At 38.7% G+C, this 26,591-nt stretch overlaps 1 protein-coding gene across 1 annotated transcript in view; it reads right to left on the bottom strand.

Moving 5' to 3' along the window:
• The window catches only part of A2ML1 (alpha-2-macroglobulin like 1), a 43,023-nt gene extending 36,472 nt beyond the window's left edge, over nt 1-6,551 (bottom strand). The window contains exons 1-4 of the mRNA XM_059935273.1: nt 6,471-6,551; nt 5,798-5,981; nt 5,326-5,488; nt 4,547-4,599 (exon numbers count right to left, since the gene is read on the bottom strand). Coding sequence (XP_059791256.1) covers nt 4,547-4,599; nt 5,326-5,488; nt 5,798-5,981; nt 6,471-6,535 — 465 coding nt within the window. The 5' untranslated portion in view covers nt 6,536-6,551. The remainder of the gene's footprint in view (nt 1-4,546; nt 4,600-5,325; nt 5,489-5,797; nt 5,982-6,470) is intronic.
• Nucleotides 6,552-26,591: the final 20,040 nt, after the last annotated feature.

Here is a 26,591-nt window from a genome sequence, read left to right as displayed (position 1 = left end):
ATCATACTCAACAGTGAAAAGCTGAAAGCACTTCCTCTAAGATCAGGAACAAGACATTGATTCCCACTCTCAAAACTTTTATTCAACATAGAATTGGAAGTCCTAGTCACAGCAATCAGACAAGAAAAAGTAATAAAAGGAATCCAAATCAGAAAGCAAGAAGTAAAACTGTCATTGTTTATAGACAGCATGATACTATACATAGAAAATCCTAAAGATGCCACCAAAAAAATAACTAAAACTCACCAATAAATTTAGTAAGGTTACAGATACAAAATTAATACACAGAAATCTGTTTCATTTCTATACACTATCAGAAAGAGAAATTAAGAAAATGATCCCAATTACAATCACATCAAAAAGAATAAAATACCTAGGAATAAATCTGAGGATGTAAAAGACCAGTACTCAGAAAACTATAAGACACTGATAAAAGAAATTGAAGATGATACAAACAATGGAAAGATATAACATGTTCATGGATTGGAAGAATTAATATTGTTAAAATGACCATACTACCCAAGGCAATCTACAGACTCAATGCAATCCCTATCAAAATACCAATGGCATTTTTCACAGAACTAGAATAAATAATTCTAAAATTTGTATGGAAACACAATAGACGCCAAATAGCCAAAACAATCTTGAGAAAGAAGAACAAAGCTGCAGGCATCATGCTCCCTGATTTCAAACTATACTACAAACCTATAGTAATCAAAATGGCATGGTACTGGCACAAAACCAGATACATAGATCAATGGAATAGAATAGAGAGCCCAGAAATGAGCCCACACGTATATGGGCAATTAATCTACAACAAAGGAGGTAAGAATATATAATGGGGAAAAGACATCCTCTTCAATAAATGGCACTGGGAAAGCTGGACAGCTACATGCAAAAGAATCAAAGTAGTCTACTCTCTCACACCATACACAAAAATAAATTCAAAATGGATTAAAGACTTAAATGTTAAACCTGAAACCATAAAAATTCTAGAAGAAAACATAGGCTGTAAACTCTTTGACATTGGTCTTAGTAATTATTTTTTGGATATGTCTCCTCAGGTAAGGGAAGAAAAAGGAAAAAAATTTTAATGGCACTACATCAAACTAAAAAGCTTTTTCACAGTGAAGGAAACTATCAACAAAATGAAAAGGCTGCCTACTGAATGGGAGAAGATATTTGCAAATGATATATCTGATAAAGGGTTAATATCCAAAATATACAAAGATTTCATACAACTCAACATCAAAAAAAGCAACCCGATAAAAAAAAACAAAAAATGGGCAGGACTTCCCTGGTGGCACAGTGGTTAAGAATCCGCCTGGCAATGCAGGGGACATGGATTCAAGCCCTGGTCCGGGAAGATCCAACATGCCACGGAGCAACTAAGCCCATGTGCCACAACTACTGAGCCTGTGCTCTAGAGCCCCCGAGCCACAACTACTGAGTCCACGCACTGCAGCTACTGAAGCCTGCATGCCTAGAGCCCGTGCTCCACAACAAGAGAAGCCACCACAGTGAGAAGCCTGTGCAGCGCAACAAAGAGTAGCCCCCATTCGCCACAACTAGAGAAAGCCCACGCAGCAATGAAGACCCAATGCAACCAAAAAATTTTAAAAAGAAGATGTAATATATATATATATATATATATATATATATATATATATATATATATATATATATATATATATATATATATATATATAATGGCATATTACTCAGCCATAAAAAAGAATGAAGTCTTGCCATTTGCAACAACATGGATGGACCTAGAGGGCATTATGCTAAGTGAAATAAGCCAGACAGAGAAAGACAAATACTGTACGATTTCACATATATGTGAAATCTAAAAAACAAAACAAATGAACAAGAATAACAAAACAGAAACAGAGTCATAGATACAGAGAACAAACTGGTCGTTGTCAGAGGGGTGTGGGGTGCAGAAAGGAAAGAAATAGGTGAGGGTGATTAAGAGGTGCAAATTTCCAGCTGCAAAATAAATGAGTCATGGGTATGAAATGTACAGTGTGGGGAGCATAGTCCAAATCTATGTAATATTTTTGTAGGGTGACAGATGACAACTGGACTTATGGAGATCAGTTTGAAATGTTTAGCAATATCAAATCATTATGTGATGTAACAGGTACTAACATAGTGTTGTAGGTCAATTATACTTAAAAAACAAACAAACACATAGAAAAAGATCAGATTTGGGAATTCCCTGGCAGTACACGATTAGGACTCGGCGCTTTCACTGCCAAAGGCCTGGGTTCAATCCCTGGTCAGGGAACTAAGATCCTGCAAGCCATGTGGCGTGGCAAAGAAAAAGATCAGATTTTTTTGCTACCAAGTCAGGGGATGAGGGGATGGGGAATTGTATGAAGATGGTCAAAAGATACAAACTTCCAGTTACAGGAAACATAAGTACTAGGGATGTAATATATAACCTGATAAATATAATTCACACTGCTGCGTGTTATATATGGAAGTTGCTAAGAGATTAAATCCTAAGAGTTCTCATCACAAGGAAAATTTTTTTCTACTTCCTTAATTTTGTATCTATATGAGATGATAGATGTTCACTAACCTTATTGTGATAATTGTTTCATGATGTAAGTCAAATCATTATATTGTACACCTTAAACTTACACAGTACTGTATGCCAATTATATCTCAATAAAACTGGAAAGGAAAAAAAAGTTAGGTAATAGCTCTCTTTCTGGCCCAGTCACACCCATACACCCCACCCCCACCCCCATCTACATTCTTTTAGGCATTTAAGAAAGAAGTAAAAGTTTCTCCTGACTCTCTGGGACCTTGATTGCCTTCAGCTCAAAATAATCCACATGCCAAAGTGGCACATTTGGGGTGGCAGTTAAGGGGTGGGGAGAATATTCTGCCCTCCTTCCTGAAGGGAAGAATAGGACATGTACAAACCGGGCTCTTTACACAATAAGGAGGCAAGTATCACTGAGATTACTGTGGATTGCTATAAATTCTACAAAAAAAACACAACAAACAAAAAAAGACCAGTTCCTCAGATAGCAAAGTACTTTTCTCACGCAGGGAGTCAAGAAGCAGATTTGGACACGAGTCAGGCAGAAGCAGTCTCTGGAAGGAAACAAGTGTTCAACTAGGAAGATAGCATTTGCACTGGAAGCTGCCTGAGGTTTCTGAATAAATGGGTGTAGCAACCAAGCTAGATAGAATCAGTTAGTATCATGTATGCTTCAGTTGCTTGAGGATAAAATCTTGAGCTTTGTAAACTCACAATTTTTGCCACTCTGTTACCTAGTAAAAAATGTTTAGTTAATTTCAGTGTTTCATTTGGAGTTTCAAATTCAGTGTTTCAAATTTTCAGTATTTCAAGTTGGAACTTGGAGCGGGGGCTGACTAAAGAAATGGTGTGAGGAGGAAGAAGGAGTAATTTGACAACAGAAATAGAGCATAGCTATGGAAATCAGGGCACCTCTCAGCAATTCGGCCCAATTTGAGCTGAGGAAAGATAATGTAACAGGGGTAGCTAATGAGATCAACCTCCAGGGGGCAGTAGAGTCTAAAATAACTGGCTGTGGCTACACTTTAACCCTTGCATACCCTCTTTTCAGCTCTGGAATCAACACTCCGTTTAAGAAGTAAGTACTTAATATTATACCCAACTGATAAAGAATACAGCTGATAGGAAGAAGAAACTGAAAAGAATTCTAAATCGGGAAAGAAAGTAGTGGTTGGAGGAGGCTACCGATTAATAATAAGCTTATAGCTTCCCTGTGCACTGGGAAAGGAAACAGCAGTTCTGAAAACATGGAGATGGAAATATAAGTAATGCTTTCTCCAAAATTATCTTTAAAATTTTCATTTGAATACATGGGCTGTAACTGAAGGAAAAAGAAGACAGCCAGGAGTGTCTGAGAGGTCTTTCAAAAGCACTTAGAAATGACACAAGAAAAAAAAAAATTGAGAGCAAACCTATCATAAGGCTAATGATTCTAGCAATCAGGTAGTTCAAGGAAAATTTAAGTATTCACCAAACGTTACCACATTTTTACCTTTGGCAACAGAACTTTGCCTTAAAAGAACTGTCTGCTCTATAAATTACCTTGCCTCATAGCAAGAAAAAAAAAAAAAAGATGGTGGGGGTGGATATTCTTATTTCTTCCATCTGTTAAATACACTCCTGAATTATTTCTTAGTATTTGAACTGCAAAGCCACTAGGTGTCACTCCTGGAGGGAAAGTCTTGAAGTTTGCAAGAAACTCTTTTAAAAAACAGCAGCAAATGGAACCATCTCTCAGGAATGTTAACCTAATTGATGTTCTCAGCTATCAAACATGACAGCTAGATGCCTCTGCATGTTTTCAGGCAGACAAGGGCGGGGACGATTTGGATGTGTGCCAGGAGTCTAGAACTCCAGTTCCCACAAGCGTTCTGCACCTAGAGGGCCTCCCCCCCTGGAAAGAATCTCTTCTCCTCTTCCCTGTTCTCTCTCAGTCAGCCCTACCCCTTTCCCTTTCCCTGTCCCTCTTCCCAACTAAATTCTCACCTGGTCATTCACTGGAACAAAGTTGCTGGTGAGGGTGACGATGCGAAAATGCACTAGAAGGAAACAGGCATCATTAGCAAAGGGGATTTTTTTTTCCCCTCTCAGAATCTTTCTTTCTTCCACCCTTTATGCTTCCTCACACATACTTCTTAGTCAGCAAAATCCCATCAGGTTTTACTTTTGTAATAAAACCTAGTCTGAGAGAGAGCTCACGCCCCAAACAGTTTTTCTTCATGGCTCCTGACTTTGAAACCTCAGAATGGAATCCCCTTCTAAGGCAGAAGGAACAAATACGAATCACAGGGCTCCGGCCAAATGCCCTTGGTGATGTTTTCTGATTTGTACACAAGCAGCTTTCTGTGAGAACCAGGAATCCAGTTACACCTGCCAAATTCCATTCCAAGAGAAATGTGTATTTTGTTTTATTTTATTTATTGACTTATTTGTGTTTTTGGCCGCACCACTCGGCTTGTGGAATCTTAGTTCCCCGGCCAGGGATCAAACCCAGGCCCACAGCAGTGAAAGCACCGAGTCCTAATCACTGGACCACCAGGGGAATTCCCTGTATTTTGTTTTAGATACACACACACAGTAGCAACTCCACCAACTAGTCTTTCGCGTTTGTAGTACTGCATGTATTCAACACACATAACCCTTCATCCCTCCAGACCCCCCTCTCTTCCTTGGTCCATCAGCCTGCCACCAACCTGCAAAGCCCCTCTACCGATGGGTGCAGCTCTTCCCAGGCTTTTGTCTCATCCTATCTGTGTGCCTCTTACCTTGCTGCCCTGGGTTATAGACAGGTTTGTCAGTTTGTATAAAGATGCCATTCTGCTGCCTCTGAATTAGAACCTTTTTCCTCTCCTCAAAGTTGATTTTATTTCCAGTTCCTCTCACCTGGACCGTGGCTACTTCTTCTATGCCACCAGAAGGAACAGGTACCTGGCCAAGAAAAGGGAGCTCTGGGAGGAGTAGGAGACTGGGGGAACAGAATCAACCCGTCTCAACCCAAGAGGGAGAATCAAAGGAAAGAAATGAGTTAGATGGGGGTAGCAAGGGTAGAGCCATTAAAAAGTTGCCAGAGAATAATATCAGAAGTTATGTCCAGGAATTGAAGTTTAGGAGAGATAGGTTTAAAGGCCATGGCAAAAGTAAAATTACAGAAAACATACTTAAAGAGAAATTATAGTGAATACCCAGGGAGGAGAATAGGAAAGTTGAGGACTACAGTTGGGCTAAGCCTGTACTTACCAAAAAGGACTTGCAATGTAAGTGCCCCGTCTTCGATCCAGAATGTTCTATCAATGTGAGGGTCTTGCCCTTGGTCTCCAGACTAACAGTAAATTTTACATCACTGTACCCAGGGCTCAGATCCAAACAAACCTTCTGAGTAGAAGGGAACTTAAGCTGGGCTGGTAATGTCACCAGGTAGTTTCTATTGAAGAAGCAAAAGGATTTCAGGGCAGTAATGATTCATCTATTTAATACAAAATTAATCCCTCTTCTGAGCACTCAGCATATAGCAATGAATTAAACAGACCAAGCCCCTGTCTTTATGAACCTTATTTTCTATAAGGGAGAAGCAGAAAAGCAACAAATAACTCAGTGTACAGCCTTAAACCTCCCACCAGTAGACCATCATTGAGAACCTGGACCTAGGGTACCAAGGAGGAAATTAGTTCTCTTACAGAGAACAGGGTACTGGGAGGCTACTATATTTTAATATCGTTTTTTTTTTTTAAAGTTTCTTCCTGTCATCTTACCTTTTCTCTCTGGGTAAAGGAAAAGTGAAACCAAAGAAGGGAAAAGATGAGAAGGAAATTAAAATAAACCAGAGGCTATCTCCTGTTCCCCACAGTTATATTTGAGAAGGATAGACGAAGAAGCCGCCTGCCCTAAATCAACGCTGACACCATCCACTTACAGGAGGCTTTTTTCTGCCATGGCTGGCAATAAGGCCAATACTCCTAAAAGGAGTTGAGCCCACATCTTTGTGGGTGGGATAGACTCCTCAGGACCAGGAACCAGAGGTCTGCTCACCCACATATATATGGAGCTATGGCTGATGCCACAGCCAGTCACCTTTTGGGGCCTCAGGCGGAGGTGGTATACCAGGGTAGGGCTTCTATTCACTTCCTCAAATTTCTTTCTCCCTGAAACATTCACACTGGCTCAGCCAGTCTATAAAACCTGTTTGGGGAAAAAAAAAACGTGCTGAGTATTCATAGCGGTAAAGCTCTCAGAACACATTTTAGATCCTTCCCTTTTTTCTGGCTTCATTCTAAATTCCCATCCCCATTGGATCTTTTTTTCTCTTTTTATTATTCTATTAAGACTTATTTGGGGGACTTCCCTGGTGGCACAGTGATTAGGAGTCTGCCTGCCAATGCAGGGGACGTGGGTTTGAGCCCTGGTCTGGGAAGATCCCACATGCCGCGGAGCAACGAAGCCCGCCCGTGTGCCCCAACTACTGAGCCTGCGCTCTACAGCCCGCGAGCCACAACTACTGAAGCCCACATGCCTAGAGCCCGTGCTCCCCAGCAAGAGAAGCCATGACAATGAGAAGCCCGCGCACCGCAACGAAGAGTAGCCCCCGCTCGCTGCAACTAGAGAAAGCCCACGCGCAGCAATGAAGACCCAACGCAGCCAAAATAAATAAATAAATAAATCATTTAAAAAAAGACATATTTGGGAGCACAGGAATGGGAGCAGTATCAATACAAAAGTAGTATACATTTATTTAATTGGGAATTTTTTTGATTAATAATAAGTATTATTGTGACTGTATGGAAATAGGAACATACAAACTCATAGAAGAAATACAAAGGCGACAATCTTAAAGGGCAATTTCACAATACACATCAAGAGCCTTTCAGATTTGCATATTCTTTGACCTAGTCACTCCTATTCTGGGAATGTATTTTTATGGGGAATGAGAGCAGGCACGTATGCAGAAAATGTGTCCACTCTTGAGATTCTTCCCAGTGTTCTTTATAATGGCAAGACTTGAAAGCCACCTAAAGTATAAATTAGTGAGGATACTTTCTAGGACCAATGACCAACCCAAATCAAGCCAACTTAAACAAAAAAAGAGTTTTGTATACAGTGATGTGTATAAAATTGATGACTGATTTAAAAAAAAAAAAAAAAAAAAGAGTTTTGAATAACTGGGGAGGATCAGACAAAGAAAGAAATGAACCAGAGAAACTCTGAAAACTTCATGACCTGGAATTAGAGTCTTGATTCTGCCAGGACTCATTATCCACCACCCCCCCCAATCTTTCTGTCTTATTTGCTCATCTCCTGCCGCACATAGGATTTCCTTCAAGTGGTGGGAAAGATGGCAGCTGTGAGTCATCAATCCAGAATCTCCAGCTCTAGGATCCTGGTAGATAAAAATTTTCATCTAAGTTAGAGAAATTTCTGAAGATTTTGTTCCTCCTTTCACATGCTCACTTCTGAATCAATCATTGTAGCCAGGCTACTATGACTGGGAGTTCCTGGGTCATTCTGAGGCCTGAGTGATAGGCTACTGTGATTGACAGCCCCATAGAGCCACATGGAATTGGGGAGGAGAAATTCTCTAAAGAAAGAAGTGGGTTGTGGACTTCCCTGGTGGTCCAGTGGGTAAGATTCCACGCTCCCATTGCAGGGGGCCTGGGTTCAATCCCTGGTTGGGGAACTAGATCCCACATGCATGCCACAACTAAGAGTTCAAATGCTGCAACTAAAAGATCCTGTGTGCCACAACTAAGACCCGGTGCAGCCGGAATGAAGGAGGGAGAGAGGCAGGGAGGGAGGGAGGGAGAAAGGAAGGGAGGGAGGAAGAAAATCACAGTTTAAAAAAAAGGAAGAAAGAAGTGAGTTGGGGTAAAGATGCTGGGAAAATAAAACATTAAGTCTATTACAATGCCCAATAATATGAGCTTGGTTGAATAAACTGCCATATTAATACAAAGCAATTCTATTCAGCCATTTAAAATAATGTTTTCAGGACAAAAGGAATTGTTTGCAATACTAACTGAAGGGGTGGGGGGAGGAAATATGATACAAAACAATTTTTAGGAATTTCCACTTCCTTTATAGATGTAAAAAACTGGAGAGAGCATTTCTGTCTCCCTGGCAGTGAGGAAAAGCCAGACAAACTGCAAAATCACAACTTTTCTTGAACCAAAAAGTTGAATCTGAGAGCTGAGTCAAGGCTGCAGCTCAACTAAGTAGCCTGAAATCTAAGGAGACACAGTTCCTCCAGAGCAGAGACTGGATGTGTGGACTGTCTCATCTGTGCCAGAACATGGGAAGTATTTGGGCCATCATAGAAGCAAGTAAGAAAAATACAGCTAAAGTTTTAATGAACTACTAAAGGTCTATGTGGGCTTGAGTAACTACCAAAAAAACCTCTGTGTGCCACAGAAGCAAGGGAAGTTTGTAGTTACTCACGGGTTCTTTTCCAAGACCTTGACCAGGTGCTCACAAGAAAGACTAGGAGAGGATGACAGACTAAATTAAGTCTCTCTTAGTAGTACAGGCAGAGTGGACAATATTATCTATCACTGCAGGAAAGGGCCCAGATGCCCATACTCTTCTCTCAAAAGTCTTAAGCCTCTGGGGAGGAGAAGCAAATACTGTTGCCCGCATTGTTGCACAGGTAAAAACCCATTGTTGCCAAGAGAAGGATAGAGGGGGAAAAAATCTACCCTGGGGGAGGGAAAAGAAACAGTCCTCAGCCAAGAGTTCTAGGCCAGTACTTTCAGAGGTCTCCTAAAACTGAAGGAGGGGCAGGAAAATCTTTCCCACACAAGACCTGCCACAGATACACAGCAGAGGTAGGCAGGGAGTAGAGGCAGGAATCCTGAGAAATCTCATTCTCCAATGTCCAGGTATATAAAAACTACCTAAGACTGAAAATGAAGAGGACCACAGAGAACCACCCTACCCCTCACCACTACCCTAGCAAACACCAAGTGACTAGTAGTAGCAGTCTGCCACTGGCAGAGGAGCATGAATATGGAGAGAAACTACCTCTGTATACTCCTACAAGGTGTATAAAGAAGGTTGAGAGTTGAGGGCAGAGAACAAACACTGAGAAATCTTTCCAGCATTCCAGACCCCACCCTAAGCATAAGATACTGTAAGAGGAATTTGAAGCTTATGGTGCACTGGAAGTAATCTTGGCAATAGCAAAACCTAACTCCACCTCACCTTTTAACTAGATTGACTCTATCCACCATGCTAAACTGCCTGAGAAGAGGCACAAATAGTGTTTACCTAAATCCCTCCTATTCTACACAAGATGTCTGGCATTCAATCAAAAATTATATAATCTACCAAAAGAAAAATAACAAAGAATACAACCACCTGTCTTCAGAATACAAAGCAATTAACAGAACCAGGTTCAGAGATGATCTACATGTTAGTAGTATCAAAGAAGGACTTTCAAATGGCTGGGAGCAATCTTAATAAAAGATCTAATGAAGAAGGTGGACAACATCCATGAACAGATAGGGAATTTGAGAATAAAGACATAAGTGATAAAGTCAGATAAAAATGCTGAAAATAAAAACTATGGTATCAGAGATGAGCAGCTCCTCCTAAAGGCTCATTAGTAAACCTGACACAGCTGAGGAAATAATAAACCAATACCTACCTTGAAGGTAGGTCACTAGGAATTACCCAAACTGAAACATCAAGAGAAAAGAGGAGAAACAAATAGAACAGAGTATCCAAGAGCTGTGGGACAATATCAAATGGTTTAATGTACAAGTTATTGGAATCCTAGAAGAAGAGAGAAAGAACAAGCAGAAGAAATGTTTGAAGAGATAACACATGAGAGTTTTCCAAAAGTAACGAAAAACATCAAACAATAGATCCAGGAATCATAGAGAAGTCCAAGCAGGATAAATGCTAAAATAAAACACACCTAATCCATCATGTTCAAACTTCTCTAAACCAGAGATAAATAGGGAGTCTTGGAGGTGGCCAGAGAAAAAAAGGCACATTACCTAAAAAAAAAAAAAAGAATTACAGCAAACTCCTCATGAAAAACAATATTATCCAGAAGACAGTGGATTGACATCTTTAAAGTACTAAAAGGAGGGGGAAAAAAATGGAAATCAGCATTCTGTACCCAGCAAAAATATCTTTCAATAATGAAGGGGAAAAAGAGTTTTTCAGACAAACAAAAGCTGAGAGAATTTACTGCCAGCAGATCTATGCTACAAGCAATATTAAAGGGAGCTCTTAATTAAGGCAGAAGATAAAACAGGGGTTGACAAACTATGGCCTGTTCGTCATATCCAGCCTTTCACGGGTTTTGTAAATAAAGTTTTATTGGAGCACAGTAATATTCATTTGTTTACATATTATCAGTGTCTATTTTGTGCTATAGTAGATTTGCGGGATTATTAGAAACTATGTTGTATGCAAAGCCTGCATTATTTACTATCTGATTGATTATCTACAGAAAAAAGTAAATGCCAATCCCTGGGATAACACACCATACAGAAACTGCACAAATAAATGAAGATCTCTGGAAATGATATCAAATAAAATATAAAAGGCATTTAAATCAATTTTTAATCACTCTAAAAGATAAATGACTGCCTAAAGCAAAAATATAATTCATTCTGAGCTGTAATGTAGAGGTAATGTTTTACATGTCAAAACAAAGGAACTGAAAAATGAAGAAAGAAAGTTTATAGAACCTGCTTAGCATACTTCCTTTGGCACCTTTTCCTTCTCTCCTCCTATTTTGAATTTTCTGATTCTAAATTTTTCCCCTCTTCTTCCCTTTGTAACATGTTCAGGGCCCACCACTACACATGTCTACTTCTCACAGCTTTTCTAAAATCACAGAAATACACCTTCATTCTCTTCAGCCAAGAATCTTCTTTTACCCTGGCCCTTTGATTTTAGTTTATAAGATTTTTTAACTTTGGGATTCTGCTGAACATTTTCCAACCATGTGGATCTAAAAGAGAAGTGAGAATGGAGACAGGTATGGTTCCAGCTATGCACGTCCAATAATATATTAGCTATGCAATGAAAAGATAGTAATACCTAAGCTAGGGAGGGGTGCTTATTTACATTGCATGTATTTAACTTGGATACCTAGGAAGTTGACTTCACTGCTAAGGGAGATTTAAAACATCTATTTACTGCTCCAGCAACCATAAGACACCAATCTTGCAGAAGAAAGATAATTGTGCAAAGAATCTGTACAGAGGATGCCATTTATTAGTTGTGTGACCCATGACAAGTTGTTAACCTCTCTGTGCTTTTGTTTCCTCATCTATAAAATGAGAACAATAATAGCACCTATATTATAGAGTTGGTATAAAAATCAAATGACTTGATGAATGGAAAGTGCCTAGCACAGTGTCTGGCACATAGTAAGCTTTCTGCAAATTTTGCTTTAGTGTTATTAAAAATTATGATGGAGCACCCTTTCGTAGGGTTAGCAACTTTCAAGCAATTAACATTTTGAAGAGTAAAATAAGGCAAACTCTGTGGACTTGTGACATAACAATGTGAATATACTGAACTGTGTACACTTAGAAATGGTGAAGAGGGTACATTTTATGTTATGTATTTTAATGCAATTAAAAATTAAAATATAATAATTGATAATCAATAAAGATCTGGAGGTTGGAAAAAATAGGACAAATTAAATTAGTTCTAGTATTTCTTAAATTAAAAAACTTGCAACTTTCATTAAAAAGAAAAAGATCTGTAGAAAGATGTTTACTTCTGTTTGGGGCATTGAGGGTTCCACATGATCAGCAGAAGGCAGAGTGACACAGCAAAGCAGATGGAAAAAACCTGAAAGACTGCTTCTTCATACGTATGGTTTTGCCCATGCCATTCCCTTTGCCTGAATTGCCTTTTCTTCTCTACTGGGAGAATTTCTCATTGTCCTTCCAGATTCAACTAATACCTCTATGAAGGCATTTCTAATCCACCTCATATACTCCACTGCTCCAGACAGAACCAATTCCTTTTTTCTCTACCCCAAACTTCACTACCTAGTGAATTGACCACAGCATTATCTACCTTGTCTTGTCACTTACTTTACATGCCTCTTTTCCCCACCCATACTGTCAAACTCTTTAGAGTGAGAATTAAAGCTTATCCGTCTTCCTTCTCCTAGCTTGGGTACTCAGTATAAACACATAAATGAGGAGTAAAGGGCAAAAATTATCCTTCATCCTATCCATCTCTTCATTACCTTCAAAATAATTCACTTGGCTCCTGCTCTCCCAAACCCTTTCAATGGTCCTTCCCTCTTAGGGGCTCTTGTTTGGTATGACTTTATGATTTGTGGCATTATTAACTAATTATTCTTTCTTATAGGTAACTTCACATACTTCATATACTATAGGGAGAAGAACCCATCTTTTGTCTTAATTGATTTATTAATAAGGGAGACACAAAAAAATGTTTGTTGAAATACATCTTGCTGGGCCCCAGTCCCAGAGTTTTTGATTCATTGGTCTGTAGCTGGGCTTGAGAATTTGCATTTTGAACAAGTTCTCAGGTGATGCCGATGCTGCTGGTCCAGCAGCTTTGAGAACTGCACTGTAATGTTGGCTCTAAGAGTAGTTTAGTCAGAAAGACTTCCTGGAGTTTAGAGCAAAGTTCTGATAATAAAGGCACAGAATGTCAAACTCTCTTCTGCACTGCTCCCACCAAAGCCCAATAGAAAGAGGCCAAGAGACTCCAGGGGGAGGGGGTTGGGGGAGGGATGGAGGGTTGGAGTGGGGGGCTGAGATTAGCAGATGTAAGCTATTATATATAGAATGGATAAACAACAAGGTCTTACTGTATAGCACAGAGAACCATATTCAATATCCTATGATAAACCATAATGGAAAAGAATATTTTTAAAAAAGAAGATATATATATATAGATAGATAGATAGATAGATAGATAGATATAGATATAGATATAGATATAGATATATCTGAATCACTTTGCTGTACAGCATAAATTAACTCGACATTGTAAATCAACTATACCTCAATAAAAAATTTAAAAATAAAAAATTTTTTTAAAAAGAAAGAGGCCATGAAACTGTCTTCCTTCTCTCTTCATCCTCTGTCTCTTGTAGTTTGGTCCTCCCAGGACTTCTCTAGTTTGGTACTTTGCTACCTGGAATAAAATGAAAATAGTAACCATATGGGATAGAAGAAATAAGATGCCAACATTAATGAGGTCCGTGTGAAATGAATCCAAATGAACTCTCCCTTGATGGGAAAGGAGAATTGCTCAGAAAAATACAAAGGGCTGCCTCTGTACTTTATTGTCTACAATTTTCTTTAAGATATAACCATATAAGCAATGATGCATAAGGAAAACAGTGAATATTAACTTAAACCTACACCCTGGAGTAGTTAGCATTCGAAGGCCCAGAATGTAAGAGTCACATCTAAATTCATTTGGAAACCTCTCCAGTGTGCACAGTCAGACTATATAAGCTGTAAGGGCAGGGACCCTGTTTTGCTAATTATTGTATCTCCCACATTTAATATAGTACCTGGCACCTAGGAACCTTCAGTTAATCAGTCAATACTGGTGGGTATTGATGAGATCATGATTGGATCGTCCATAAATATCCCATCAGCTCCTTGTTAGGAATGTACTACGGAACTCCTATCTACAGTTTAAAATAATCCGTCCATGTTCCCCTCATTCCTACAGCCTCAGCTTGTCCCAGGCATCAGAATGGGACTTGTAAATTTTTGAGGAAAGCATTCCAAAGTTTGGGTCCACTGAGGCACAGAACCTGGGCAGGAGCCCACTTCCCAGGGTCTGAGGGAAGTTCTGCTCACAAAGACCTCCTCTGACATCCATTTACTTGTGCAAATTCCTTTAATAAAATCTCTTACAAGTTTTTTGTAACACTTTTCTCAGTTGCAATTTTGTATTTGTTGCTGGTTTTTGTTTTTTGTTTTTTTTCCCAGGGCTGTGCCACTGCGTGGCTTGTGGGATCCTAGGACAAATACACACAATAGGCACACACATACATGCACATGCCAAAGCTTTTTGTTAGGTATGGAACATTTTGTGGTTGATTCTTGCAGGCTCTGACTGATGTGGACAGAAGGGAGTACCAGTACATCAAATTTACGTTTTATTCTACATTAAATAAATTCTTAAGTAAATAATCAGTTTTATTACAAATACAATCATAGTCTACAGAAAGTTTATATGAAAATGAATACCAATTTAGAGAAACATGAAATCAGAATTCTGAGATATCCTGAACTATATTTCATCTTCTTTCTATTATTAATAACTACTTCCTTTTAAGTATATGCTTCTATCCTAAACCAACCTTTTCCTTTTCTATCTACCCCTCCCTGAGGTGACCATGAAGGGTAGTGTCAGATAGCTTTCTAACTGCTGATAGGGCCAGTCATGACTTTAGAAATTTCAAAAAACAAATTATCTAAAAAAAATTGAAACAATCCCATTTACAACAGCATCAAAAACAATAAAATACATAGCAGTAAATTTAACTAAGGAGGTGAAAGATCTGTACACTGAAAACTATAAGACATTAATGAAAGAAATTGAAGAAGACACAAATAAATGGAAAGATAGCTCATATACATGGATCAGAATTACTAATATTGTCAAAATGCCCACACTTTCCAAAGCAATCTGTAGATTCAATGTGATCTTTAGCAAAATTCCAATGGCACTTTTATAGCAATAGAACAAACACTCCTAAAATTCATATGAAACCACAGAAGACCCCAAATAGCCAAAGCAATCTTGAGAAAGAAGAACGAAGCTGGAGGCATCACACGTTCTGATTTTTAAACTACATTACAAAGCTATAGTAAACAAAACAGTATAGTACTAACATAAAAACAGACACATAGACCAATGAAACTGAATTGAGAGCCCAGAAATAAGCCCATGCATATACAGTCAACTAATATTTGGCAAGGGATCCAAGAATACTCACTGGGAAAGATATAGTCTTTTCACATGGTGTTGGGAAAACTGGATATTCACATGCAAAAGAATGAAATTGGAATACTATCTTACGACATTCACAAAAATTGAAATTAATTAAAGACTTAAACATAAGATCTGAAGCCATAAATTCCTATAAGAAAACATAGGGGAAAAGCTCGTTGACTTTGGTCTTAGCAATAATTTTTTGGATATGACACCCAAAGCATAAGTAACAAAAGCAAAAATAAACAATACATCAAATGAAATAGTTTCTTCAGAGCAAAAGAAATAATCAACAAAATAAAAAGGCAACCTATGGAATGGGAGAAAATATCTGCAAACTATATATCTGATAAGGAGTGAATATCCACTATATATAGGAACTTATACAACTCAATAGCAAAAACAATTGAATTTTAAAAATGGGCAAAAGAGGGAATTCCCTGGTGGTCCAGTGGTTAGGACTCCATGCTTCCACTGCAGGGGGCACGGGTTTGATCCCTGGTCAGGGAACTAAGATCCCACAAGCTGTGCAGTGTGGCCAAAAAAAAAAAAAAAAAAATGGGCAAAGAACCTGAATAGACATTTTCCCAAAGACATAGAAATGGCCAACAGGTACATGAAAAGGTGTTCAACATCACAAATCTTCAGCGAAATGCAAATCAAAACTGCAATGAGATATTGTCTCACACTTGTTAGGATGGCTATTATCAAAAAGACAAAAAGTGTTGGCAACGATGTGGAAAAATGGGAACCCTTGTTCACTGTTGATGGGAATGTAAATTGGTGCAGCCACTATGGAAAACAGTATGGAGGTTCCTCAAAAAATTAAAAGTAGAACTACCATATGATCCAGCAATCCCACTTATATATATATCACATATATCAAAAGGAAATGAAATCACTATTGCTAAGGTTCATCTGGACCCCTATGTTCAGCACAGCATTACTCACAATAGCCAAGACATGGAAACAACCTAAGTGCCCATCAGTGGATGAATGGATATAGAAAATGTGGTATATGTATATACATATATATATATACACAATGGAATACTTTCAGCCATAAAAAGAAGGAAATCCTGCCATTTGAGATGTCATGGATGTACCTTGAGGGCATTATGCTAAGTGAAATGTCATATGGAGAGAGACAAATACTGTGTTATCTCAATTATGTGTGGAATCTAAAAAACTCAAACTCATAGACACAGAGTAAAATGGTGGTTGCCAGGAGCTGGGGAGTGGGAGAAATGGGGAGATGTTGGCCAAAGGGTACAAATTTTCAGTTATAAGATGAATAAGTTCTGGGGATGTAATGTACAGCATGATGACTATGGTTAGCAATACAGTATTGTCTATTTGAAATTTGCAAAGAGAACAGATCTTAAATATTCTCACCGTATACACACAAAATGATAACTATGTGAGGTGATGGATGTGGTAACTCACCTTACTGTGGTAATCATTTACCAACATATACATTTATCAAATCGTCACATTATATGCCTTCATCATACACATTGTTATTTATCCATTATATCTCAATAAGGTTGGGGAGAAAAAGAAACTTCAAACATGTTTCACTAGTTAAGTATTATATTAATACTAATATAGCCCAAATACACTACTTTGAGTTAAAATCAGGAAACCGTTTCTGCTCTCAATTTCAATCAAACTGCAGCTGAATTTGAATAAACTCCAGAGCATAAACACTCCCTGAAGTCCCCATGAATGTGGTTTGCCTGTAACACTGGCATGTGATAGGAACATGATTGAAGCTTGATTTTAGCAAGTTCTGTCTCTCCTTTGTCCATCACTCTGTCTCTGCTTTCTGTGTAAGGAGAATCGCCCAGCTCCAGTAATACCAGCTCCTCTGTAGAAGCCTAACTGATCTTCCATTGGAAGTTGTTTATTTTCCTTTACCACTCTTGTCAGTCAAATTGGCCCACCAATTATTTTTTCTTTTCTGATCCATTTAAAAATCTATTTAAATGTAGTTAACAGCCTGATAATATGCCTGGAATTTGGCAGGGGAAAATGTTGAGGGTGTAAAAATCTCCAAAAGTTAGGCTGCATAAAGTCTTATGGTTGGCATATCATGTGGTACAAACAGATAAAGCAGCTGTGTTAAAGGGTATTTTGTAAAGAGTTAGCTCACTTGGTTTTGTTTGGGTATTAGAATCCTGACTTGAGGGTGTTAGCCTAAATAGATGTCATAATATATTATCTGAAAGAGTTCTTGTCCATGGACCTTTTACTGTAAACAATAAAAGTATTTCTGGAGTAAGAATTATATCAATAGTATATCATATAATTATAGATTATCTTATTATCTTATCCTAATAGCTCATTATAGTATTCTATGTATTATCTTAGGCATAACTAAGGAGTACTCATAAAAATTTCCTATTCACCCTCAAAAAAAATAAACAAAAAAATAGTGGTAATAAGTACTCAGTACAACTAAGGAAAAAATTTGTCCTGGTGTGTTTGGAATTTTTTTTATTTCATCCCAGCTTTCCTGATCCTTTTCTATATATTTTATATTTTGTCCCACACCCTTCTACTCCAGGATGTTATTTTCTCATTTCCAGATTATTGCCACTTTTTCACACATATTCTTTGGTCTTCCCTCTGCTAACATTTTCTTTGAATACTTTGCTGTCCAAAATGTGAGTAGCTCTCTTTACTTGGTAGTCTCCTAGGATACACATTAGTACTATGATATTCTCAGCAAGCCAGCTTTCTGCTCTCCTCATTCCAGAGGAAGTCAGCAGAGAAAGGCCTGTTTCTGTCCCACTGTAGGTCTGCTGATCTGAGACTCTACCTCTGGAGAGCAGGAAGTAACCAAAGCAAGTCATATTATTGAGGAAAAGCAAGGGAAAAACCACCCAGAGCTGGGGCCACTCCTTGCTTACCTCTGGGTCTCCTCCACCCTTCCCTACTAATTATAGGTTCAATTCTTTCTTTCCCAAACCCATTCAAGTGAACTACGCAATATGTCAACGTTCAAATATGAATGCATCAGGGCAAATGCAGTTGCCACCCAACCCCACCCAAGCTTCGACAGTACCTGAACCAGCATTTAGTTTCCTAAGCAAGAAATGAAAGAAAACTGAAAGTCCCTAATAAAAGAGGCAAAGGAGAAACAGAGAGATCACGTGCTCAGATTATACTTGGGAAAAGGACATTTTTTCAACAACTATCTATTGATCAATGTTATAGAATGGATTGTGTCCCCTCAAAATTTATATGTTGAGGCACTAACCCCAATCAATCAGTGCCTCAGAGTGTGACTGTGTTTGTAGCTAGTGTCCAGTGTGCCAGCTGACCCTGGAGATTTTGGACATGTCTCCACAATCACATGAGCCAATTATAAATCGTGTGTGTGTGTGTATGTGTGTGTGTGTATTTGATTTATATATATAAAACACCTTCAGCATGTCAGACATAATAGGGGAAATATTTGAAGACCTTTTCTTTGACTTCAAAGAAAATATTTCATAACATAAGATACACACAAAAAGTCTAATAACAAATAAGAAAAATACTAAAGAAATGCCTTAAATAGCATATGATTTAGTACCTAAAGCATGCTACAGGTATTACTCATTTAGAAGACAGACCTGTGGGCTGGGTTAGAGTTATAAGGAAAAGTTCAAAGGAGTATACTGTGTAATTGAGAAGTTTCAGGGAACCTCTTTCATACAGGTTTTCATTATGCCTTTATCGTTCTTACTTTTTAACTTTAAATCCTTTACCACCCACCCACCACCCCCCTGCCTCAACAAAAGAAAATCTTCTTTTTTGAAAGTCAGGACCTTCCTCCTCAGGCCTAACCATATTATTTTGACTATGAGGCACTGTCTTATACATACTAAGCCACTCTTTTTGAATCTGACTGGACTATTTGGGGGAGGGGGGAGGAGGGGGAGAGGTAGCAGAACAGATGTAAGTGCTTCCTGTGAAGTATAACCTTCCTTCTGGAGAACTAGACTATAAGGGATTGATGTAAGAGTGGAACAAAAGTTTTCCTGGAAAGTCAGCAATGCTGGGCACATTGTAAGCATTCAATACATTTTTGTTGACTACTTAACCAACAGGACACAAATTCTTCACAGCAAGATACTGGATAAAATTACATTATACCACCAGCCACTATTTTATTACTGTGGTTATATAACATGTGAGCCCCAGGGAAGAACACACTGTATCCTCAGGCCTCTTAGAACTGTGTCTGGCTGTGGTAGGCATTTAATAAATAGGAATGAATGAAAAAAATAATGAGAGCAAAAAGGCCTAATTAAGGTGATTTCAGCAAAAATCATACAGTCAGAACCTCCAAAAGTTTGTCCCTCCACAAAAGCAACCAAAAAGCCTGGCAAGAATGGCCAGAATCAGCTCTAGAATTCAAAATTAACCTAAGGCTTTCAGCAATCCAAGGAACATTTAGTTAAGAAAAAGAGCTGAACCCTGGTAACAGCAATGAGCCTTGTGGCATTTTAACTCACCTTAGTCCCATCCCCCCAGTTCCATGGCAGCCTTAAAATAACAGCCTGCATTTCTAATACTGGCAGGGAGCAGAAAGGATCTCATTCCCAAAAAAATGTCATTATTTGATCTATCTGCTAGGGGTTCCCTGGAAGAGCACTGGAAAGGCTCTTTATTCAACTTCACACAAACTTGCCTGGTACTAACCACCTTAGGGAGGGAGGGAAGAGCTTTTCCGGAATGTTTCAACATCACAGCTGCCTGAGATGTTGACACACACAGTAGACTAACCAGAAAGCTTAACAAGAAAAGCTGAGGCATGAGATATCCATAGGGACTCTGAAAAACTCTGACACTGAAAAATTCTTTGGAATTATTTGAAAAAGCCACTAAACAAACAAATAACTAGTCTAAGAAGTTGCAAAATGATAAACCCTGAGGAGGCAGGAGAATCTGCTTTCCCGAGCTGCCACATATTATTATTTGAGATGTTTAATAAAAAAAAAATATGAGAAACAAGAAAGTATCACCTATACACAGGGGAAAAAAAAAACAACAATCAATAGAAATAGTCTCTGGGATTTCCCTAGTGGCTCAGTGGTTAAGAATCCACCTGCCAGTGCAGGGGACATGGGTTCGAGCCCTGGTCCGGGAAGATACCACATGCCACGGAGCAACTAAGCCCGTGCGCCACAACTACTGAGCCTGCACTCTAGAGCCCTCAAGCCACAACTACTGAGCCCGTGTGCCACAACTACTGAAGCCTGTGTGGCTAGAGCCCATGCTCCACAACAAGAGAAGCCACCGCAATGAGAAATGAGAAGCCCACTCACTGCAACAAAGAGTAGCCCCTGGCTCACTGCAACTAGAGAAAGCCCGTGTGCAGCAACGAAGACCCAACACAGCCAGAAAGAAAGAGAAAGAAAGAAAAAAGAAAGAAAGAAAGAAAGAAGAAAAAAGAAAGAAAGAAAGAAAGAAAGAAAGAAAGAAAACAGAAAGAAAGAAAAAAGAAAGAAAAAAGAAAGGAAAGGAAGGAAGGAAGGAAGAAAGAAAGAAATAAGGAAAGAAAGGAAGGAAGGAAGGAAGGAAGGAAGAAAGGAAGAAAGAAAGAAAAAGTCCCTGAAGAAGCCCAGATGTTGTACTTACTAGATAAAGACTTTGGGTCAATTACTTTAAATACGATCAAAGAGCTAACAGAAATCATGCCTAAAGAGCTGAAGAATGTATGGGAATGATGTCTCATCAAATAGAGAATATCAATAAAGAGATAGAAAGTTTTTAAAGGACCTAAATAGAGATTCTGAAGTTGAAAAGCATATATTCTATCCTGAACAATGTTTTATATGCACTAGAGAAAATGTATTTTGCTGCTGCTGGGTGTTGAAGTGTTCCATGGATGTCTGTTAGATGTACTGTTGTTCAAGTCTATTTCCTTGTTGATTTTCCTTGTGGTTGTTCTATCCATTATTGAAAGTGGGATACTAAATTCTACAGCTATTATTGTTGAATTGTCTATTTCTTCCTTCAATTTTGTACATTTCTTGCTTGTTTTTCAGACCTGTTATTAGGTGCATATATTTATAATCGTTATTTCTTCTTCATAGATTGACCTTTTGTCATTATGTCCTTTTTTTGGTCTCTAGTAACAATTTTTGTCTGAAAGTCTGTATTGTCTAATATTAGTATAGTTACTCTAGCTCTCATTTGATTACTGTTTCATGGCATATCTTTTTCTGTCCTTTCACTTCGGGCCTACTTGCATCTTTGAATCAAAAGTGACAACGTATCACTGGATCACTTTTTTCCTTTTATATAGCCGTATGCCAATTTCAGCCTTTTGATAATATAATCTACTTACATTTAATGTATTAAAGGATAAGTTAGGTCACTCCCTCTTGTGAGAACACCAGAATCACAACTAACTGCTGAACAGTCATCGACAGGAAGACACTGGAACTCACCAAAAAAGATACCCCACATCCAAAGACAAAGGAGAAGCCACAATGAGACAGTAGGAGGGGCGCAATCACAAAAAAATCAAATCCCATAACTGCTGGGTGGGTGACTCACAAAGTGGAGAGCACTTATACCACAGAAGTCCACCCACTGGAGTGAAGGTTCTGAGCCCCACCTCAGGCTTCCCAACCTGGGGGTCCAGCAACGGGAGGAGGAATTCCTAGAGAATCAGACTTTGAAGTCCAGCGGGATTTGATTGCAGGACTTCGACGGGGCTGGGGGAAACAAAGACTCCACTCTTGGAGGGCACACACAGAGTAGTGTGCGCATCGGGACCCAGGGGAAGGAGCAGTGACCCCATAGGAGACTGAACCAGACCTACCTGCTGGTGTTGGAGGGTCTCCTGCAGAGGTGGGGGTGACTGTGGCTCATCATGACGACAAGGACACTGGCAGCAGAAGTTTTGGGAAGTGCTCCCTGGCGTGAGTCCTCCCAGAGTCCACCATTAGCCCCACCAAGGAACCCGGATAGGATCCAGTGTTGGCTTGCCTCAGACCAAACAACCAACAGGGAAGGAACCCAGTCCCACCCGTCAGCAGACAAGCAGATTAAAGTTTTACTGAGCTCTGCCCACCAGAGCAACACACAATTCTACCCACCACCAGTTCCTCCCATCAGGAAACTTCCACAAGCCTCTTAGATAGCCTCATCCACCAGAGGGCAGACAGCAAAAGCAAGAAGAACTACAATCCTGCAGCCTGTGGAACAAAAACCACATTCACAGAAAGATAGACAAAATGAAAAGGCAGAGGGCTATGTACCAGATGAAGGAACAAGGAAAAACCCCAGAAAAACAACTAAATGAAGTGGAGATAGGAAACCTTCCAGAAAAAGAATTCAGAATAATGATAGTGAAGATGATCCAGGACCTCGGAAAAAGAATGGAGGCAAAGATCGAGAAAATGCAAGAAATGTTTAACAAAGACTTAGAAGAATTAAAGAACAAACAAACAGAGGTGAACAATACAATAACTGAAATGAAAAATACACTAGAAGGAATCAATAGCAGAATAACTGAGGCAGAAGAAGGGATAAGTGACCTGGAAGATAGAATGGTGGAATTCACTACTGCAGAACAGACTAAAGAAAAAAGAATGAAAAGAAATGAAGACAGCCTAAGAGACCGCTGGGACAACATTAAACACAACAACATTCACATTATAGGGGTCCCAGAAGGAGAAGAGAGAGAGAAAGGACCCAAGAAAATATTTGAAGAGATTATAGTCGAAAACTTCCCTAACATGGGAAAGGAAATAGCCACCCAACTCTAGGAAGCACAGAGAGTCTCATACAAGATAAACCAAAGGAGAAACACGCCAAGACACATAGTAATCAAATTGGCAAAAATTAAAGACAAAGAAAAATTATTGAAAGCAGCAAGGGAAAAATGACAAATAACATACAAGGGAACTCCCATAAGGTTAACAACTGATTCTTCAGCAGAAACTCTACAAGCCAGAAGGGAGTGGCATGACATATTTAAAGTGATGAAAGGGAAGAACCTACAACCAAAATTACTCCACCCGGCAAGGATCTCATTCAGATTCGATGGAGAAATCAAAAGCTTTACAGACAAGCAAAAGCTAAGAGAATTCAGCACCACTAAACCAGCTCTACAACAATGCTAAATGAACTTCTCTAAGTGGGAAACACAAGAGAAGAAAAGGACCTATAAAAACAAACCCAAGGGCTTCCCTGGTGGCGCAGTGGTTGAGAATCTGCCCGCCAATGCAGGGGACACGGGTTCAAGCCCTGGTCTGGGAGGATCCCACATGCCACGGAGTAACTAAGCCCGTGAGCCACAAACTACCTAGCCTGCGCGTCTGGAGCCTGTGCTCCGCAACAATAGAGGCCACAAGAGTGAGAGGCCCGTGCACCGCAATGAAGAGTGGCCCCCACTTGCCGCAACTAGAGAAAGCCCTCGCACAGAAACGAAGACCCAACACAGCCAAAAATAAATAAATAAATTAAAAAAAAAAAAACCCAAAACAATTAAGAACATGGTAATAGGAACATACATATCAATAATTACCTTAAACGTGAATGGATTAAATGCTCCAACCAAAAGATACAGGCTCGCTGAATGGATACCAAAACAAGACCCATATATATGCTGTCTACAAGAGACTCACTGCAGACCTCGGGACACATACAGACTGAAAGTGAGGGGATGGAAAAAGATATTCCATGCAAATAGAAATGAAAAGAAAGCTGGAGTAGCAATACTCATATCAGATAAAATAGACTTTAAAACAAAGAACATTACAAGAGACAAGGAAGGACACTACATAATGATCAAGGGATAAATCCAAGAAGAAGATATAACAATTATAAATATATATGTACCCAACATAGGAGCATCTCAATACATAAGGCAACTGCTAACAGCTATAAAAGAGGAAATCGATAGTAACACAATAATAGTGGGGGACTTTAACACCTCACTTACACCACTGGACAGATCATCCAGACAGAAAACTAATAAGAAAACATAAGCTTTAAATGACACAATAGGCCAGATAGATTTAATTGATATTTGTAGAACATTCCATCCCAAAACAGCAGATTACACTTTCTTCTCAAGTGTGCACGGAACATTCTCCAGGATAGATCACATCTTGGGTCACAAATCAAGCCTCAGTAAATTTAAGAAAATTGAAATCATATCAAGCATCTTTTCTGACCACAACGCTATGAGATTAGAAATCAATTACAGGGAAAAAATCATAAAAAACACAAACACATGGAGGCTAAACAATACGTTACTAAATAACCAAGAGATCACTGAAGAAATCAGAGAGGAAATCAGAAAATACCTAGAGACAAATGACAATGAAAACACGACAATCCAAAACCTATGGGATGCAGCAAAAGCAGTTCTAAGAGGGAAGTTTATAGCAATACAAGCCTACCTCAAGAAACAAGAAAAATCTCAAATAAACAATCTAACCTTACACCTAAAGGAACTAGAGAAAGAGGAAAAAACAAAACCCAAATTTAGCAGAAGGAAAGAAACCATAAAGATCAGAGCAGAAATAAATGAAATAGAAACGAAGAAAACAATAGCAAAGATCAATAAAAGTAAAAGCTGGTTCTTCGAGAAGATAAACAAAATTGATAAACCTTTAGCTAGACTAATCAAGAAAAAGAGGGAGAGGACTCAAATCAATAAAATTAGAAATGAAAAAGGAGAAGTTACAACAGACACCGCAGAAATACAAAGCATCCTAAGAGACTACTACAAGCAACTCTATGCCAATAAAATGGACAACCTGGAAGAAATGGACAAATTCTTAGAAAGGTATAACCTTCCAAGACTGAACCAGGAAGAAATAGAAAATATAAACAGACCAATCACAAGTAATGAAATTGAAACTGTGATTAAAAATCTTCCAACAAACAAAAGTCCAAGACCAGATGGCTTCACAGGTGAATTCTATCAAACATTTAGGGAAGAGCTTACACCCATCCTTCTCAAACTCTTCCGAAAAGTTGCAGAGGAAGGAACACTCCCACACTCATTCTATGAGGCCACCATCACCCTGATACCAAAACCAGACAAAGATACTACAAAAAAAGAAAATTACAGACCAATACCATTGATGAATATAGATGCAAAAATCCTCAACAAAATACCAGCAAACAGCATCCAACAACACATTAAAAGGATCATACACCATTATCAAGTGGGATTTATCCCAGGAATGTAAGGATTCTTCAATATATGCAAATCAATCAATGTGATACACCGAAAAAACTATATGATCATGTCAATAGATGCAGAAAAAGCTTTTGACAAAATTCAACACCCATTTATGATAAAAGCTCACCAGAAAGTGGGCATAGGGAACCTACCTCAACATAATAAAGGCCACATATGACAAACCCACAGCAAGCATCATTCTCAGTGGTGAAAAACTGAAAGCATTTCCTCTAAGATCAGGAACAAGACAAGGTTGCCCACTCTCACCACAATTATTCAACATAGTTTTGGAAGTCCTAGCAATGGCAATCTGAGAAGAAAAAGAAATAAAAGAAATACAAATTGGAAAAAAAGTAAAACTGTCACTGTTTGCAGGTGACATGATACTATACATAGAGAATCCTAAAGATGCCACCAGAAAACTACTAGAGCCAATCAATGAGTTTGGTAAAGTTGCAGGATACAAAATTAATGCACAGAAATCTCTTGCATTCCTATACACTAATGATGAAAAATCTGAAAGAGAAATTAAGGAAACACTCCCATTTACCATTGCAACAAAAAGAATAAAATACCTAGGAATAAACCTACCTAGGGAGACAAAAGACCTGTATGCTGGAAACTCAAAGACACTGATGAAAGAAATTAAAGATGATACAAACAGATGGAGAGATATACCATGTTCCTGGATTGGAAGAATCAATACTGTGAAAATGACTATACTACCCAAAGCAATCTACAGATTCAATGCAATCCCTATCAAATTACCAATGGCATTTTTTACAGAACTAGAACAAAAAATCTTAAAATTTGTATGGAGACACAAAAGACCCCAAATAGCAAAAGCAGTCTTGAGGGGAAAAAATG

Source organism: Balaenoptera ricei, chromosome 10, assembly GCF_028023285.1.
Source record: "Balaenoptera ricei isolate mBalRic1 chromosome 10, mBalRic1.hap2, whole genome shotgun sequence".
Classification (NCBI taxonomy): domain Eukaryota; kingdom Metazoa; phylum Chordata; class Mammalia; order Artiodactyla; family Balaenopteridae; genus Balaenoptera; species Balaenoptera ricei.
Note: the sequence above shows the minus strand (reverse complement) of the source record. Positions and strands in the feature narration are given on the sequence as shown.